Source organism: Accipiter gentilis, chromosome 3 (genome assembly GCF_929443795.1).
Source record: "Accipiter gentilis chromosome 3, bAccGen1.1, whole genome shotgun sequence".
In the NCBI taxonomy this organism is placed as follows: domain Eukaryota; kingdom Metazoa; phylum Chordata; class Aves; order Accipitriformes; family Accipitridae; genus Astur; species Astur gentilis.
In genome coordinates, this window is record NC_064882.1 from 1,604,696 (window position 1) to 1,623,252 (window position 18,557).

At 39.4% G+C, this 18,557-nt stretch overlaps 1 protein-coding gene across 1 annotated transcript in view; it reads right to left on the bottom strand.

The window, feature by feature from the left end:
* The window catches only part of GALNTL6 (polypeptide N-acetylgalactosaminyltransferase like 6), a 505,186-nt gene that overhangs the window by 77,171 nt on the left and 409,458 nt on the right, over positions 1-18,557 (bottom strand). The window contains exons 5-6 of the mRNA XM_049834367.1: positions 11,382-11,567; positions 5,633-5,816 (exon numbers count right to left, since the gene is read on the bottom strand). Of these exons, the coding sequence (XP_049690324.1) occupies positions 5,633-5,816; positions 11,382-11,567 (370 nt within the window). The remainder of the gene's footprint in view (positions 1-5,632; positions 5,817-11,381; positions 11,568-18,557) is intronic.

Here is an 18,557-nt window from a genome sequence, read left to right on the forward strand (position 1 = left end):
GCATATCTTCACTCATAAATGGTGTGTTAGTGTCAGCATTTTTCATCGAAAAAAATCTTGATATTTTCATGGGGCCATGGGTGGATGGCAGTTTGTAAAAGCTATTGTTATCTCAACTAACAGTCTTCTACAGACCATAGCTTGTCAAAACAATAAATCAAGATCTTAAATTACACAAACTCATACTGGTTGGAGACTGATTCTCTGTAGAATAATGCCTTTTCATCAAAAATTCCTGTAGCACAGTTCAAAACAGTAGATTATACTCAGGCTTTAAAAAAATAGATGATTGTTTCTGGTTGTGAGACGTTTTATGAATATGTTTATAGGCAGAAATCGGCCATAAAAGACACAGACTATAAAGCACTGGGAGCTATAGAACAGAAATCATTGTCCAAAGCACTTTCTAAACTTCAGAAAATGATCACAAAATTGTAAAAGTACTTGTCAGATTTGAAATGCAGTCTTAGCAAAGACTTTCTTCGCACCAGCATGTTGTAAAAAGTATATATAAATACTGAAAGTAAGGAGCTGCAGAAAGTATTTCTGAGAGTATGTCAAATTCAAATAAAAGAGCATGCTGACAACAGCTTGCATAATAATAATATGGTTTTAGATATGCAATTAAACAGAAAGTGCCAAGTAATCTTCCAATCTAACACACAACTGGCTATATTAAGGTCATACGCTACGTCCAAGGTTGAGAGTCTGTGACGCAAGGGAAGAGAAAAATGTACTTATCACCTAATTCCAACCCTTCAGCATGTCCAAAATTTTACCAAAAAGTACATCCATAAACTGTAAGTAGCCCCTATTACTGTGAGACCTCAATCTTATAACCTTTACTAGACTCATACCCAAAGCAGCCTTGCAATGGTGGAGTGATTCTATTTCTATTTTATAAATAGGAAGCTGAGTACAGGAACTAAAATGCCTTGTCAGAGGTTACAAAGTTGCTTCTACTTCCTTGGCTAGCCCAGTATTTGCCCAACTATCATTCTGGTCCTTTGCTAGAATTACATGGTTCTTCAGCTTTGTCACCCTTCAGAGAGTTCTGGAGATGACAGCTCTACATCAGAAGGCAAACAAGGAATTCTTGGAGAGTAAGGAGTCGTCATATACCGAAAAACTACTAACTTTCCCAGATAGGTGCTAGAAGTCTTGGCATCCAGTAAGTAGCACAACACTTCTCCCATTGGTTAGGATTTCCATCTTGAGTTGCAATTCAATACCAGTGCTGTTAGGTCTCACCTGCACCTTTCCCTCCCTCTGTATCATAAAGTTACACCACCATAAAACTGCTCCGAGGACTTGTGCGGCCCTTTCCTACCCTAGTGGATCTGTGCCATATTAATCCTCTCAATTAGTTTGTGTTTTTTTCCAAATAGTTTTTTGAGTTGTTGATGTTTTCTTGTCGTGAATGGACACTGATGCCCGTTTTCAGATAGGGCATGTGATAACATGAATTGATATAAGGTAAGTGCTGCCAGGAAATAAAGAGCAGTCATCCCCAGCAGGCTTGAGCATATCAAACCTCTGCTTTAAACTTCCACAGAGCTTTTAGCCCAGGCAGGCTATTAAATCATACAAACTGACAGGCTGTATATCGCAGTCCATTATAGTAACAATGTTACCTTACCCTCTTAGTTTAAGTGGCAATTGCCTGGGTTAGGAAAACTCCTCCAGAGCCTAGAGTGCTTGCACCACAGAAAGAAAACAGTCACACAAGAGCATGCTCTTAATGTCCCAAACCTGTATGTCCCGTAAGGGCATGCTCCCAAACCTCTGCCATGACAGAGAAACAAACCAGCGAGAGATAATAAGCCAAGGTGAACCTTCCCACAAAGGATGTAAACTTCTCTGGTCCTCCCTGCTTATGGACTAGAAGAAAATTTCCCAAGTCATCTCAAATTCTGCTGAATGATCACTGGCCCTGGGATCAAGACAGTGAGCACCAACATGACATGATGACAATTTCATGATTGTCTGACAATTTCCTACAACAGATCAGAACACCAGTTTGCTCTATGTCATTTACACAACCCTGAATGCTTCAGAGGAAAACAGCCCCCTTTGGAATATACTGGGGTAGTTGTACATGAATTGCAAGAGAAAAAACACTACAGCCAACTGTGATGAGCTGCAAGTGTGACAGATCAGTTGAATGCAATATAAAAATTCTCTTGTTTCTGTGGCACATGAGAAAGGGAACTAAACAAGGACTTCACAGATTTAGTCTCTGGATGGGAAGGCAACATTGTTAGGGCTGAAGTCTGATTTCCATACCTCTAAGGATTCAATGTATCCTGAAAACCAGCAACACACATCTTTCAGAAAAATAGCTAATCTTAAAGGCTACATGAGATCCATTTATAGAATAGTTGTTAGGATTTCCTAAACGCTACAATGAGCATAGAGCAATATCAAATAATTCACCTAGGAGCTTTGGTTGAAAATACATTTTATATGGCTACAGTTTGGTTCAGTGAAACCTACGGGAAACTTGGTATGGCCAGTGAAAACTACATGTGAACAAAACCGATACATTTTGTAGATGAATGCAACCTGATCCAAATGCAGTTATAAATTTGTCACGTGACTCCCAGGTTGGTGCTAGTACATCATCTGTACCTGAATTTGACACTGGGCAGGCTGGAAGCTTCTGAGAGTGTTATACAGTCCTATAGTCATAGACATCAAACCAAATCTTGGTGTAAAGCTACTTGTAGCCAACAACTGCAGAAGGCCTGAGAATGGGTGTGGGTGTACATCAGGAAAAGCTGAGATTTGGAATGAAGCTCCAAGTGCTGTCACAGTGATGGGCGGAAATGCTGCCTGAGTGGCACCACAGGCGTGTGGACAATAAACCATGCTCATGCTCACACCACAAATGGATGAGAATGTCTACATTCTTCACAAGAGGGATTTTGAACTGAAAGGCTGTGTCCAGATAGATTGCATTCAACAGGAGAGTACCTGTCAAACACTGACCATAGTGGAGTACAGCTTAAAAAAAAAAAAAAGTGGGGAAAAATTAATTCTAGATAGACTAGATAGACTAGCTCAGCTGGCATTGGAGCTCAGTAAGCTCCATGCTACTGTCACACCAAGAGCCTACCTGACAACACTTCAGTTTGTTGTGGTAACAGCAAACACTCTGCTGATGTCTGCTGCAGCAGTATTTTGATCATGTGCAGATGGAAAGCAAACGTATAATTCAGATAATACAATGACTGCTCTTAGGTCTTCTGTAGCTTGATCTGGTTTTATGTACATTATTTCTAGGCTGATGCAACCTTTTCTGCTTAACACACATACTGAGTTGGCATTTTAAGTGAGGGAAAAAACTCATCAGCGCAATTTTTGGATCACGTACCCATTATTCACTCGTGTTTTACTAAAAACGCTAGCAATTTTCCAGTTCATTAAGGATCAGCTCAGATCTGATGCTGCTGGCAAGAAATAAAGCTATTAGGACACCAATAGTAAAATATTTAACCTAAAAAAAATAAAATAAAATCCCTACTGCTTACAAAATAGTAACATAATAATCACTGTGCTAGCTGAAGCCATTTCTAGTTTTAGTGTATATGCACCTAAAGGAAAACTGTTCTGTCTCTTTAATTCTGTAGAAGCTGTCTTGGTCAATGAAGTTACCAATATCTAAACTGGTCCATAACGTTTACCGTACTCATTGTAAGCAAGGTATTAAAAGCTCAAGCTGCCAACAGAGAAGGCCCTAGGAGAAAAGCAGTACTGGCTTTGAATTAGAAAAGAACTCCTCCCCTAAGCAAAATTCATACTGATTATTTAAAGCACTTCTATACCCTCACCATTCTAGGCAGAGGGTACTTTTGAGCAAAGATACTGTCCTAGCTCAGCCAGCCTTCAGTCGCTCTGATGCGGATCCTGTGATGGGAAGGAAGACTCTCACTGATCTGTGTAAGAACCGGGCAGCCTTTCCACCTTTCTGGGAGATGACTACTCAGAAGACAAGAGATTTATAGGTTGCGTTGTCCTATATGTGGTTTCTTGCGAAGTCATTTATCTGTGTGTCTTATGAATGCAGGCAGAGCAAGGTGGGTATCAACTGCTGCCATGCTGATTGTAACAACAGTTCATGCAAAATCACATCTGTTCTGTATTGCACAAAGTCTCATGTCTTCTAGAAAGTTTCCTATGGGTGCCCCCTCTTCAGGCCTCTTGTCTTTGAGAGAGGCATACTACAAACTGTGAATGTGTGAAATGGCTGATAAGCAACCCTGTAACTACGCTGGCAATATAGAAGTTTTACTTATACACAAACTTTGAATGCTGAATCAAATTATATGATGTGCTAGGTAACTTTCAGTAAGTGGCAAGAAATTACATCTGCTTAGAGGACCAGGAAGACTTGCGGAAGAGCAATGGAGGCTCTAGGAACTCTGGAGTGTTATGTGATTGCAATAGCTGCATCTATGTTGTGGAGTGGTCACACTGGCAGCTGATGGAAAGTACTTCATCAGCACTTACACCAATGCAAGATGAAGACTGATGGGCCTCGATGGAGGCAAGTAAAAAGGCACAAGCAGAATAATGAAAATAAGCCCACCGAATCCTACTTCTCCCTGTACAGAGCTGGTCATTCCTTGGATATAAGGGACAATTTCTTCATTAATCAGATCCATTACTTCAAAATAGCACAGAGTCTAGGCCAGAGACACAGGTTTTCTGTTGCTATTGTTTCCAGGTTTTGTTTTGGAGTGGGGAAAATGCTGAGTTTCTAAACTGCCTAAACCTGCAGCATGAAGTTTCAGCCAGGGCTACTGACAGCATCAGAGCCAGTCCTGCTGCCAGCCCTGCTGGGATGTGTGCTGTGCAAGGGATCTGGAGACTTTGCCACATTGAACCACGTCTGTCTGTCAGCTCTCTGTTGATGCGGATTAAACCTATCTGATCCTTACATGAGAGAAGGAAGAAGAAAGATGGAAAAAAGGAAGACGGAAAAAAGGAAGACGGAAAAAGGAGGCTCTACCTTTGTGGAAAGTAAAAGATCATTCCCGTGAATGAGCTGATCTATACAACACTGGGATTGGAGGCTAGCTTATAAAAAATTATTTACAAATCAGCTTGACACTGTTCAGGTTTGACAGCCCTGTGTTTAAGTTACAGCAATACATATACAGTAGCAATATCACCAGTCATAAACAAAGCATCTGCTGGCAGAATGTTGGCTTGGCTATTGATGCATGTGTTGCATCAATCTCCAGCAAAGAAAACATTAAACTGAAATCTGTTCAGGAAGTGCTCTGTGGAATAAACAGAATAACTGTAGTCACATTCACTCCTTGTCCAATGTCAATACTTTCTCTTAACTACAAGTATGTGCCTGTTTCTTTTATGTAGAACCACTGGGCCAGAAAAGGTGGGGAAGGTTTGTGTTTCCAGGCACAGCTTGTGAATTCTGCAACTTGTTGCCCTGATCTTTTTCCTAGTTTTGAGGTTTTATCAACCTGTGTAGAAGCAGTTTCTATTACCTTTCATTAGTACGAAGTGGCCTACATGGAAATTTCTGGGCTTGGATTCTTCTGCTACAGTTACCTTCTTTGCTTGTTCTGCTTCATATTCCACTCTCCCCTTTATTGCTACTTACTCAAAGGGGTCGCTGGGATCAGCTCTCTGGAGCTCTGGAGGAATCGGTATTCTTTTGTAGTACATTTCCCAGTCAAAAGCTCCTCGCATGGCATCCCCCGCCTGTGCCTCGTAGCCAAAGTGATTGTGGTCAATGACATCGATCATAGGACACACGATGGTTTTGTGGTTTAGTGCAATCTGGTCTGAAAAATGAAAGTAGAAAATAGGAAACTGCATGTCTAGTCAAGCCATCTATCATATTACTGCAAAGTGAATCCCACAGGTTTTCTGATGTTTGAAGATTGCTTGCTTTGTTCCCTATGGCCCCCAAATAATTTCATTTTTCAAATCTGTATCAAACCTTTATCTAAAGTGGACTTAATGCAGTTGGGCAATGATTAGAAGCATTTACAGTTCTTTAAAGGGAGGCATATCCCTGTGAGATCCACAGGAGTCCAGTCATCTGTATCTCTGTCACTTTGCTACTCTGAGCTGTCCCCAATCTGTCAGTTACAGAACAAGCCAGCAAGCAAAATGTAAAAATACACCTTCAGCTGTGGGGATTGTGTATGGCAAGCTCCCATGAGAGAGATTTGTGGTCCTAAATGTGAATCAGCCCTTGCAACCATTCAGCTACTGTTCCTGTGCCTCTAGTGTCTCCAGCTTTGAGACTAAATGCTACAAATTAAAGGCGAACTCCAATATGAAGAACAAAACAGGGGTTGTGTCCTTTTTTTGTACCGATCTATGAGATATAAAGAAGACCCCATGGTATTATTCTTACTCACCTGTTTTCTAAAGAAAGGAGTTTCTTTTTGCTCTTCTAAAAAAATTAGAGCTGTGAGGCTAAATCAAATTCCTATCTCTAGTATAAGGGCAGGGTGGGCCTGAGTCTGCTTTGGTGAATCCTATTGCTTAATCCCATAGAGCTCCTCATAAAATAAAGGAAAGTAAAGAAGATATTCCAACTGCAAGAACTAGGCAGAAGAATAAATGGTTTGAAATGAGAAGTACAGGGAAAATTTGTAGCTGCGTTGGCATGAAAGGACAGTAAAATACCTATGAACCCTTGAAAAAAACAAAATCTCAAAATTCTAGGCATAATAAAGCTTTTTCTCTGAATAGTAGCCTAGATTCTTTACAAAAAGTAATTTATTGTAGGGCCTATGTGGAAAACTTTTTTTTAAAATAAGGATTAGATTTCACTGGTGCTTGATAATACCCTAAAAAAAATCAGAGGGGTAAGTGTGGAATAAACACTTAGATAGGAAGGCAGGTAGTGCTGGTGTAATGATTAATAATACCTATTCTGCTTCCTTGCTTCTAAAGGACTGAAATGAAGAAAAAAGAGATTATTTTAGCAAAACATCTGTAGTTTTCATATTTATTCTCAGCTGTTGTTTAGAGACTGTCCAAATGGGGGAACAATGCTGACCGACCACTAGTGAGAAATTACTGCGCCTGGAAGTTCAGCAGGTTTTTACATCCTTATCCTTTAATAGTGAAATAAATTTAAAGCACAGGCTCTCACAAATTTCTAGGAAACTAATCTGAGACATAATGGCTGCATTACTGTTGCTATTGCCAAATGTGATTACATTCACTGGTATACTGTGTAGTGTTATCTGTAATCATTATGTAAAGTCATTTTTATATAATCTCTTTCCTGTGATGGTCCTGCTAATAGTTATAGGGCTTATAATAATCTGTCTTTGATCCCCCTCTTCTAAATTGATTGGAGGAGAGAAACTAAATGGAATTGATTTGGCTGGAGCAGGTCAAAAGTAGACTCATAATATATAGCATCCTTCTACTGATCTTTAAAAGCCACTGCCTTTAAATAAAGGATTGGAAATCTCCAAGTCACATGCAGAGATAGCCGGGGAGAAAATTATTTGAACATGCTCAAACTCAATCCCAGTCTTCATTTCTACAACTCCGCAAGAACTTTGCAAGTAAGATGATGCTTACCTGCCTGTTGTTGTGTGTTTCTGCAGCACTTACTTCTCAGCCCCAAAAATGTTTTAGAGATTATGAGGAATGACAGGAAGATCTTGACTTTTGACGAAACCAGGGTGTTTGTAGTTGTGCATACCAAAAGGCAGAGTAATCAAACTTGCAGCCTCAATGTTTCTTTCAGTATGCCTAAAATCATGAATTCTGTATACATACTTCTTAGGCTTAAATGTAGCCTCAATATCAATTTGGGAAACAGAAAAAAAGGGCTGTAAGGCTAGCTTACATTTCGCAAGAGTGGTAGTATCATACTTTACAGATGTGAACATACTGCTACCTTTGCCAGCCACTGCTCTTTATCCCACCTGCTCCTAACACAAGACACTGAAAGCCACAGCTGAAATGCTTTACAGTTTCTTTGCCATCATCTTTACTCATCATCCTCTCAAATTCCTACTGGTCTGAAAATTTCCATGCATTATGTCAATGCATATATGCTGCAGATAAAGGGAAGACCAGACACATAAGCATCATCCTACATGTAAAAATCTTGCAGATTTGAGGGAACAAAAGGGAACTTGTTAGAGCTTTCTCCCTAGCAATTTTAAGCAATATATACATACATATTTGAATTCAGCACTTTTAGTATCAAGCAGAGTGTGTGCATGTGGCAATAAACAGAAGTTTGCAATACTGCATAAGTCACTATCTAAAAAATGTAGCTTTTATCTTTATGAGAAAGATGCACCCCTCTAATTTCAAGTGCTTGTTTCAATTTGGCCTGGTTAAAGTAACAATGCCACATTGCAAATACTCGTATTTTCCTACTTAAATATGTGATTACAGATGGTGACAACATTTGAGCGGCTCAGCAAATTATCTCTTGTTATCTGAGTTGTCATAAGTACTTGTACTCTCTGTCTCCCCACTGGCAAGTAATGCATCATACATATGTGGAGATGAACAGCTATAGCTAGCAGGTATCTCGAGAACTTGCTAAGCATGATCTAATCATGATACAGTTTTCAGTCTTGGTCAGGAAAAAAATCTGTTTTGACAAACCTAGTTCCAGTAGCCTATGGCACTACTGATCTATTGTCCACTTCCCCTCTTACTGCTCCCACAGCAACATCAGCAGAAGGAAAGATGTGCCTGCATTTTTCAGCTGGTTTGCCACTCAGTTTCTTACCTGCAATAACCATAACTTCACACTACACTAGACTCTCAACCACAGCAGCTGGAGCCCAAGTCACATCTTTCCTTCTGCTGACTTTATACTACTGAGGAGTGATAACAAACAGCTGTGTTTGCCAACATTTTTACATCACTACAGCTGCCTGCTCTGTGAACATCAGGCAAAACTCTCTGAGATCTCAGAGTGGCTTATCTGAGTTTAGAAACCCATTTAAGCTAAAGAAATAAACTAAATGAAGCTTCAACAAAATAAAGAAAAGCCATTTTGCACCTGTTTTTAAGAAAGCAAAACAAAGGACTGTAACTGAAAACAACTGCAGCTCAGCTCCTCAAAGCTATTTAGATACCTAACAAGTACTGAAATAACTCAGTCTTCCTTTGGTCTAAAAACTGATAGTCAACTCTGAAAATAGAAGTTAGATACATAAATAACTTTGAGAACTGTCTTTATGTGATTGCTCTTGGTTTCTTCACCACCTCCCTGTCCTCTAACTTTCAAGGTCTCATTTTGAACAAAACCTGGTTTAGAACAGTGGAAACCGCTGCCCCTCTCAGCAAAGACTGGTGGTCTTCACTCCACAGCAGGGCTGAATGACTTTTCACTACACATGGCAGATACAATCAGAACTAAAATAGGGCAGCTTCAAAGCAGTAAATACCCAGTATATCCTCTATTGTGGTTTCCTTGAATGACATTCAGTCACATGCAGTGCTGAGTGAATCACAAGATAGATCTTTACATAATCACTTGCAAAAATACATTAACTTTACTATTATTAGTAGTCAGGTGTCATCTGATTTCGGTATAGTAAGTATTTGCCACCTAATGGTTATGAGAAAGTTCTCTCATCCATTTAGGAAAACAGGGCACAGGGCATCCTTAAATATACTAGCTATGTGTTCATTCTGTATTTGTCCTTTTTCAGGCAATGGTCTACTTTCTCTTTCAAAATAAAGCCTATTGATTCTGTGCTCCAGTATTCCTCAAGATTAATTTCTAGATCCTCTGGCTAGTTAGCTATACATATTTCTACTTTACGTGGAACGAAAAAGATTTTATTCCACTTAAGAACTAAGGAGAACTGGGACTTGGTCCCTGATGAAGCTTCTCTCATCTTCCCAGTTTTCTGGCTTGAGGTTGAGGGTTGTGATCATCACTTCAATACCCAACCTCAACCTAAGTGCAATTATGAATCCTCTGTGACCATTCTGCTTATTTTTCAGTTTTTATAGGGTGAAACCTAGCTAGATGTACCTTCATTTCAGACAAGAAAGCAAGAAAAGGAACCATTTTTGCAACTTGCAAATTTCCCATGTCTAAATTAGCAAAATAGAAGGGCCATGTCTCATCTGCAGTAACTTAGCAAAAGATTTCAGAGGACAAGTAACAATCTTCTTGAGATTTTTTTTTTTCATTAGTGGCAATGTATTATGTGCAGTGGGGCAAAATCAGAAAACAGAGGAAAGGTGGCTATATATATAGAGTACTCCAGAGTTCTTAATGGGTACTTGTTGGGGCTGCTTGTGGAAGGCTTGTTGAAACTTGTATTTCCCTCTGCTCCTTTATGCCATTTGGGCTTTACATGAAGATACAAAGGTTATTTTTAAAAATGCTGATGCTGTGATCAAGAGCAAAGTGGTAACAAGGGAAAAGACTGTATGTGTAATTTCATATAGAAGCTAGAAAGGATATAAATTTGGAATTTTGTACATTATCTTGTTACTGATCTGAAGAAAAACTAGTTACTAGTATTTTTTTTTTGTCTCAAGTGACAGTTTATAAGCAGAATAGCATCTCTTCTTGGCTGCAAATGCTTTATCAGCTGATTGTGCCGCCAAACAGTCCTAGCAACAAAATTCAAGAAACAATAACCCTTAATTGGTAAACCCCTATCCTGTCATGTACTTACTACATACTCTTTTAATTAATACAAATTTCTTTAATAGTAAACTCAGAAATTTTCTTTTTTTTTTTTTTTTTCCTAGCAAAAAAGCACTCACTTTGCATAGCACATATGCTTTGCATGTAGTCAGGTGTGTAGAAAAGGGGACATTGTTTTCTGAAGTGATATCCGAGACTACAACAATTGATTCTTTCCATTTCTTTGACTAATGGAACTTTGCCAGCTGCAGCTGGAATCCAGCAAAGCAGTCAATAGCAAATCATTCTTTCTCAGCTTCCTATTGTGAATGCAGTTGTTACTGGATTTAACTCTGAGGTCTTGGATACATCTACAGCAAAAGCTGTTTTAATGGAACGTGGAGGACTAGGAAGGAGTACAATACCTGCATAACAAAAGTTTTCAGGTGTATAGTAAGGGCATAGCATAATACTAGATTTAGAAGTGTATTCAGCAGTAGTAATAATAAAATAAATTGTAACTCTAATAGGCCAAAGTGATACTTTAAAATTTTACCAGTTCTTTAGTCACAAGAACCATCAAATGGAGCTGCCCGCATTTCTGAGTTCTCTCGCATACTGACTCTTTAGACACTGCAGCAGAGCTCCAAATACTTCTATACAGTGTATGTCCTACTTATTGAGGGACACGGCTCCGATTGCTTGAGCTACGCTGTACGCTTTCATTTCAATGGCTGATGAATGCTCATACACTTACTAAGCAAGGGAGGCAGCCAATTCACGTTGACTTCGCAATGGGAATCCAGAAATGTCAAGACTTCTCCTCTAGCCAGCGAGGCTCCTAGCAGTCTGGTCCGAATGAGCCCTTCTCGTTTCTTGGTACGTACAATCCTCACTTTGGCAAAACGGACCATGTATTCCTCCAGCTTCTCTTTTAAATGTTCTAGAAAGAAGGGCAAAAAAAGCGTCAGTGGTGCCAGGCCTGGAGGAGCCAACAGAAGGACAGGTTGGTATGCAACCTGCAAGCAGCTTATCTACTTCCATCTCTTATCACTTCGAGTCCTCCAAAATCTGCCACAAATCCTCCCTGAGACAGTTCGGAAAGTGCAAATGTTCTCTGCTTTATCACACAGAGGAAGACACTGGCACTCTGGACCTTTTACTGCAGTTGCTACTGGCAACCTGCCATCCACGATATAATCATGGCCAAAACAACTGCAGGATATTCATCCATCCTCTGGTTCCCGCAGCCCAAGGCCAGATAAACATTCTGGCATGCTGCTTTATAAACAGCGTGCTTTCCAAGTGGGTTTCCTATATCAACTGATTGTGAAGAACTATGCAAGGAATGAAATTTTTAAAAAGTAAGTGTTAAACTAGCATGATTAGATTGTTCTTGTAATGAGAAGGGAAACAGACATGAAGGAAGATCTTAATAGTTGGATACCAGTGTGAAGCAAACAGACAGCTGACTTCCTAATAAAATTAAGCTGCAAACGTAGAGTAGTTGATAGGTTCTCTTATCTGCATAACCTGGCTTGGTTTGTATCACAAAACAGCATCTTTGGGAACATTTTTTCTTCTGACTAGAAACACAAACTAAGAATCATAAAAAAAGACCTAACAACAAAAAATACCCTGCAGTTTTGCCTCTTCTTAAATACATTTACAACAGAAATCCTGATCCTTTGTCTTTGATATAACACCTCACCTTGTCAGACTCATTACTTTGGAAAAATCTGGTAATTTCATTTGGCAGGGAAAGAGGGAGAGGAAAGCTTAGTCTCCAATAATTAAAATTGGCGATAAGCCACATTTAGTGATGTTAGGGGTCGCAAGCTAAGTCTCACTGAAATGGGTTTGCCACGTTATGATTTCTTCTTATATCAGTTACTAATTCTTTGGACTTGTATGGTCAGTACAGACCTCGATCCAGACCTTACATCATTACAGATTGCAAGAAGTTTGCTACGGACTACCCAAAAGGACTACCTCACAGCAGTACCCTGGAGCATATAATGCTGACACATAGCAAGCAAGCAAGTCGCAGTGCAGAGAATACAGGATCTTGTGTTAAAACAAAATCAAGCTCTGCTGAAACCGAGCTCCCTGCACATGCTCCTTCTTGTCTCTGCTCCTTTTCTTCCTAGCTGACCAACACGCAAGACTTTCCAAATCTACCTGCAGATTGGGAAGGAGTAGAAATACTGGCGTGTAGTTTTATGTATTTAGTGGGAGAGTACTGCATAGGATGCTTCTCTGTACCGAGGAATCCTGATGTACACCGACACAGAAGAGGGAGCAGCCTGAGACCTGGGAACATCAGCCTGCAAGGATTACAGAACAGGTTGGGGTTTTCTGGAGGAGAAACTGAACACTTCGGATATCTGCTGAGTCAAGAGAGTGATTTGTGTTCATAGTACTGCCTGGGAAAAGTATTCGATCAAGTGAGGAAGGCCAAGCCTGAGACAAAAAAAAAATAAATAAATGACATTCAGATAAACATCGAATGTTTTTGTGTTCTACTCTCTGGTTGATTGTAGAATACACGTTTAAATTCTGAAATAAGAGAAAAAGAGGTATCCCTTTTTTATCCCGTTTTGCTACTTATTTACTCAATAAAAAACCCAACACAATCCCCCAACAGTCACAATGACAAGAGATGTACAGTGTCTAGGAATGCTGGTCTTTTTATGACCAACCATATTCACAGGACAAGGGTTGTGTGCCACTCTGACTCATTTAAGGTACCAGCTACAATTCAGTATCATGACTGAACTGAGGTTAAATCAAGTCTTAGATCATTTTGTGCCCACGTGCAAGACTGTCTAAAGTGTATATTTATTGAACTGTTTTCCTGTTTTTATGAGCTCCACTGAGGCTATTCCCATAGTGCAGGAATACAGAAGAAGGGAAATAGAGCTTAAAAACAAAGATACAGAGACCTTGCAGGTAATATAAGAAAGTCTGTTAGGGCTGTCAGTCTGGATTTTTTTCTATGTTGTAAATTGTATCATCTCATAGCCATGAAAAATGAAACAGTTTCAAAGTGACAGGATATTACATATTTTCAAAGTAAATCAAACCTAATCTGTTAGGTACCATGGCTACTGTTAGTCCTTAGACACTGGAAATTTCCTGTAGTTCTCTAAGGTCATCAAACCCTTCTCCTCTGACCTCTTCCACCCACAAGTCTTAAGTTTGTTTGCACTGTATAATGTATAGGAACCCTGCACCAAGAGCAAGACCACGTTGCTGCACATTGTGCAATCAGCTAATAAAAAGATTGGGGTTACTCAGCCTGAATACAGCTCTCCGACTATGGGAGCAAGCACTTAACACCTTGGCTACAGTGCAAATCCTCCATCCATCTTCACCTGCCTACCCTCAGAGATGGGTTCACTGATGAGACTCCAGCTGATCAGAGGATCCTACTATATAGCTCTGAATTTGGTATGTATCAGATGCGATTGCTTTACTACTCCCCGTGAGCTGGTTCTAGGTAGTTTCCCTCTTTGTACGTGAAGGCAGCTACCAAGGAAGCACCTAAACTCTCTGATGGAGGGAAGCAGGAGCTTTACTTGGTGTCGTGGTTTCAGTCCAGCCGGTACCAAAGGACCAGGCAGCCGCTCGCTCACTCCTCCCACCCCCTCCGGTGGGATGGGGAGGAGACGGAGGAGAGAAAAGAAAAAGAAACTGGAACCTCGAGGGTTGAGATAAAGGCAGTTTACTTGGACAACACACAAAAATAAAAAAAAAAGTTACAACAACAACAACGGTACTAATGAAAGAGTATACAAAAAGAGTGATGCACAGTGCAACTGCTCACCACCCGGGACCCGACGCTCCGCCACTTCCCCCACCGAAAACAGAGACCACCCCCCCGGCCCGCTCCCCATTTCTGTACTGAACATGATGTCCCGTGGTATGGAATAGCTCCTGGGCTAGTTCAGGTCAGCTGCCCCGGCTATGCCCCCACCTCCCAGGTTCCTGTAAAAATTAACTCTATCCCAGCTGAACCCAGGACAGTTGGAGAACCTAAATTGTTCATGGTGTTGGTAGGCTCACCGTTACCTGTATTGAAATTCACGGCATACCTGAATTGGACCTTCACTAGTATAGGTGTCACAATGGCTAAAGTAAGGCCCTTGCAATAGACAGTTTGAATATGGTCACCACTGATGTTTAAATGAACTAATTACAAACGCGCTATTTTCATGCGTTCTGATTGTTATCACTTGTCTTGGGCCACATAAATTCAGCAAAATTCAGTCTTGTACAAAGGACTAAATTTCATTCCTTTCGCATCTTGCAAGAACAAATTCTGAAAGCTGAGTCCCTACCTCTTCAGGAAAACACTTCAGGGAGAAATGATGTAAACTATCATATTACAATACATTCTTTTCTGTTCTTATATCAATTGCTACATAACAAAAGAGCTGAATAATATAATTTGATTGTCATCAGTTGTATTGGAGCTTGAACTCCATGACATCAATGGTAGTTGATACTATCCTTTCATTGCTTCGGGTTCCTTGTGAACTCAGGAAAAGAGGTCTCTCAAATTTTCAATATTTTAATTTTTTTTTAGCGAGAATAATATGTGAAATTCTGTGGAACAAACAAAAGTTCTCTATACCACCTTCCTTCCTCTCTCTCAGACAGCTCTTCGCATATTTCAGACAGCATGTCATCTGATTTGTGAAGAACTGCATTAAAACATCCAGCACATCTTTTGATGCTGGAATCACATATCCCAAAATTGCTTTCATCTACTCAATTAGTCCCACGATTGAATAATTTTATTATTTTCTCCTCGTTGCTCAAAGAACAACTCACAAAAAAGAAGAAGTATACAAATAAAATTGTATGTCTTGTTCACACAGAATTCTAAATGCATCCTCATTTAAACATATCTGGAAGTAATCAGGAAGAAACAAAAGTAATAAGTGTTAATTTTTATAGAGCTCAGTTAGACAAGCGACAGGTATATGTATGAATCAAAGTATATGGATTACTAGAGATATAGAAGGTATCTAGATTTGTAAAAACAGCTACATGTTAGTAATATCCTAACAGTAAGTCATAACATAGTCAAACAGATGCTAGTGACAATACCTACCATATCTTTAGTTTTGAGATTTGGCCAAGAAGGGAGTCTGGGAATTTATTTGGGAAAAATTCTCAATAACTACAAAAACATCATGAAGTATTTAAGTTCAACAACAAACTCCAATATGGTTGTGATAATGAAAATATCTTAAAGTGGATGAAAAAATCCCTTTTGGATCCATAAGTAATGATTTTTTTAACTTAAATCAATATGAAAGTGCTCCCATATTGTATTTTACCCTGCAATGTCTTGTGGCACTATCTGTTTCAAATCTTACCAATCTCTAAAAGCACAAACAAACACAGAGTAACAGCCAGAGACAGTAGAACAGTAATAGTTTTAAAGAAAACTGTCGTATTTTCTACTATTTGTATAAGTAGTAAAAACACATCTTTCATGTTGAACGACTCATTAAAGCCACTCCCGCATTACTCAATATACTGGTATTATCATAGGTGACACTCTTAAAAGCAAAACGGCAATTCTGCAGGACCTGTGGTCAGCAGCTGACTTTAAAGGCTAGCTACTTAATAAAAGAGCCCATGTTTGAACCAGGGGTCATGAAGACATAGATGCTCTGACAAAGACAATACCTGGGAATCTCACAGCTCAAGTGTTGCTTAAAACAGACTAGACAAGACTTTAAAATTCTCTGTATGGGAATAATTCTGATTAACAAATGGTCTAGGTGCTTGCGATTACTAACAAATTTTGATTTTTTTAACCTTGTCTTTTCCAAAAAATATCAAAATACACTGCCCTTTTCCACAGAACTCCATAAATTTCCTTCACAGAAGAGAACACCAATTGATATTTTATTTCCCATAGTACAACTGCATTTTCTCAGTTCCCAATTATTGTGTTGCTAATATTATCTCCAGAAGAAACATCTCACACACAAAACCTATGTATTACACATATACATTTAGAAGGTAGCAAACTCAAGTGCCCAAGTAAACATGCATCAATCAATGTCAGAGCAAAACTATAATTCTAAAGAAATTCTCTGAAAGAAATTATAATGTGGTATGTAAAATAGAAAGCAACCTGTAATAAAAAGGCCTTTATATGTCCAGGGGACAACGCATTCTGCCCATTTATTACCAAAGGAAACTGTTCAAGCAGGCTTGCCATGACAATAAAACAGAGAGGTAGGATGCTTTCATCTATATGCTGTAATATTACATAAATTTCACTTTCAGAGTTAGGCAAAAGAGAGAAGTCAGTATTTAAATCCTACAGTGAGATACAAATGGTGCACTTTGTATAGAAAGAAACCAAAGCCCCTGTAACTAGATATGGGGAGTAAATGTCTAATTTGGAATTTAGAAGAAAATACATAATTCTTTTCTTCACAGTGTTGATCAAATGAACCCATAAATCATACATTTGACACATGCCAGGCACCTGCCTGGGCAAGAGTTGGCACAGGTGATGACAAATAAAGAATAATGCACGGGCAGGAGGTTTAGAGGCTGTCACTGCTCTGACAAGTGATGATAAAGGGAAGCATTATGTGTCTTCTAGTGATAGCCTGTAAACAAATTCTCCATTGCAATTGTTTTGGGCCTTCTCTCTCTTCATTTAAAGTCTGGAGAAGTTTTTCTAAAAGAACAGCAGACACACAATTGCCTGGTCATAGTAATTAAAGATATACTCAAGCAGAGTATCCAGTTACTTAATTTGGTGCCCAGAAATAAATTGGAAATCAAGGTTCTGCCTTTGTCAGAAAAAAAAAAGATAAATCATAGTAGTAAGAAGGAGAACTGCGATTCTTCTCTCCTGGTAGGATGCATACAGGAAATATTTCATTATCACACTGGTACCCTGTGACAACATGTGCCATGTGACAAGCAATGTTCCCTCCACGGTAATTGAGAAGGTGTTAAGAAAGGCTTAAAAGATGATGTGAAAGCTAGAGCTGGCCTTCAGGACTTGCTTGACTGCACCATGGACTGTGAAAGAGGGAGGAAAACACAAAGAAAATAAAGCCTTTTGTTACACCTCTCTTCTGGACAGACAGGCAGGTCCATCTGAAATCTGGGTCTGTAACACAGCTTACCCTCTGCACCTATGCAGCACCTCCAATTTCTGCCCCAAAGTACGGACAACCTCTGTTATAGTACCACTGACCTGCAAATTATCAAATAATTAAGAACAGCAACAGACCCTGCTAAATGCCCTGATAAACAACCTGAACTAAACCTGTTTCTTTTTAACTTAATTGACTGAGAAGTATGTAATTTGAGCTGTTCTGCCATTCCCAACATGAGCCATATAAAAATAGTTCAAGAAATATTTACAGTAGTAGAAAACATACACTGGCCTCTCCTGTTACCTCAGCACAGGCATATGGGAGGAAGCAACATAGCCAAAACCATAGTGGTCTGTGATCTTAGGTCAGTAAAATGATATGCAAGTGACTATTTCTGTTGGTGAAATCTAAAGCTGTCAAATGGCTGTTTTGACGTGCAACAGTAACAAGGCCAGCTTAAGAAGATTTTTCTCAATCATTTTTTCTCTCCGGCCAGCAGCAGGGAGCTTTGTGCCCAATATGCACAGAAAAACCTGCAAGTACATTTATGCAGCATCCATGGCTCTCATCATGAAAAGGACCTCTATCACTTTGTGTCCTTTTCTGCAAGACGGGATTATCTTCCCAGGTAAAATTACCAAGGATATCCTCCATGTCTGTCCTGAGGCCCTGAGCATACATTTTTCCTGGAACACCTCAGCTTAATCTTTTGATGACTGAAATGCTTCTGTCTAGTTTAAGTCTTAAGCTTGACAGAAAATACATAAAGGAAATTTAGGGGCCTA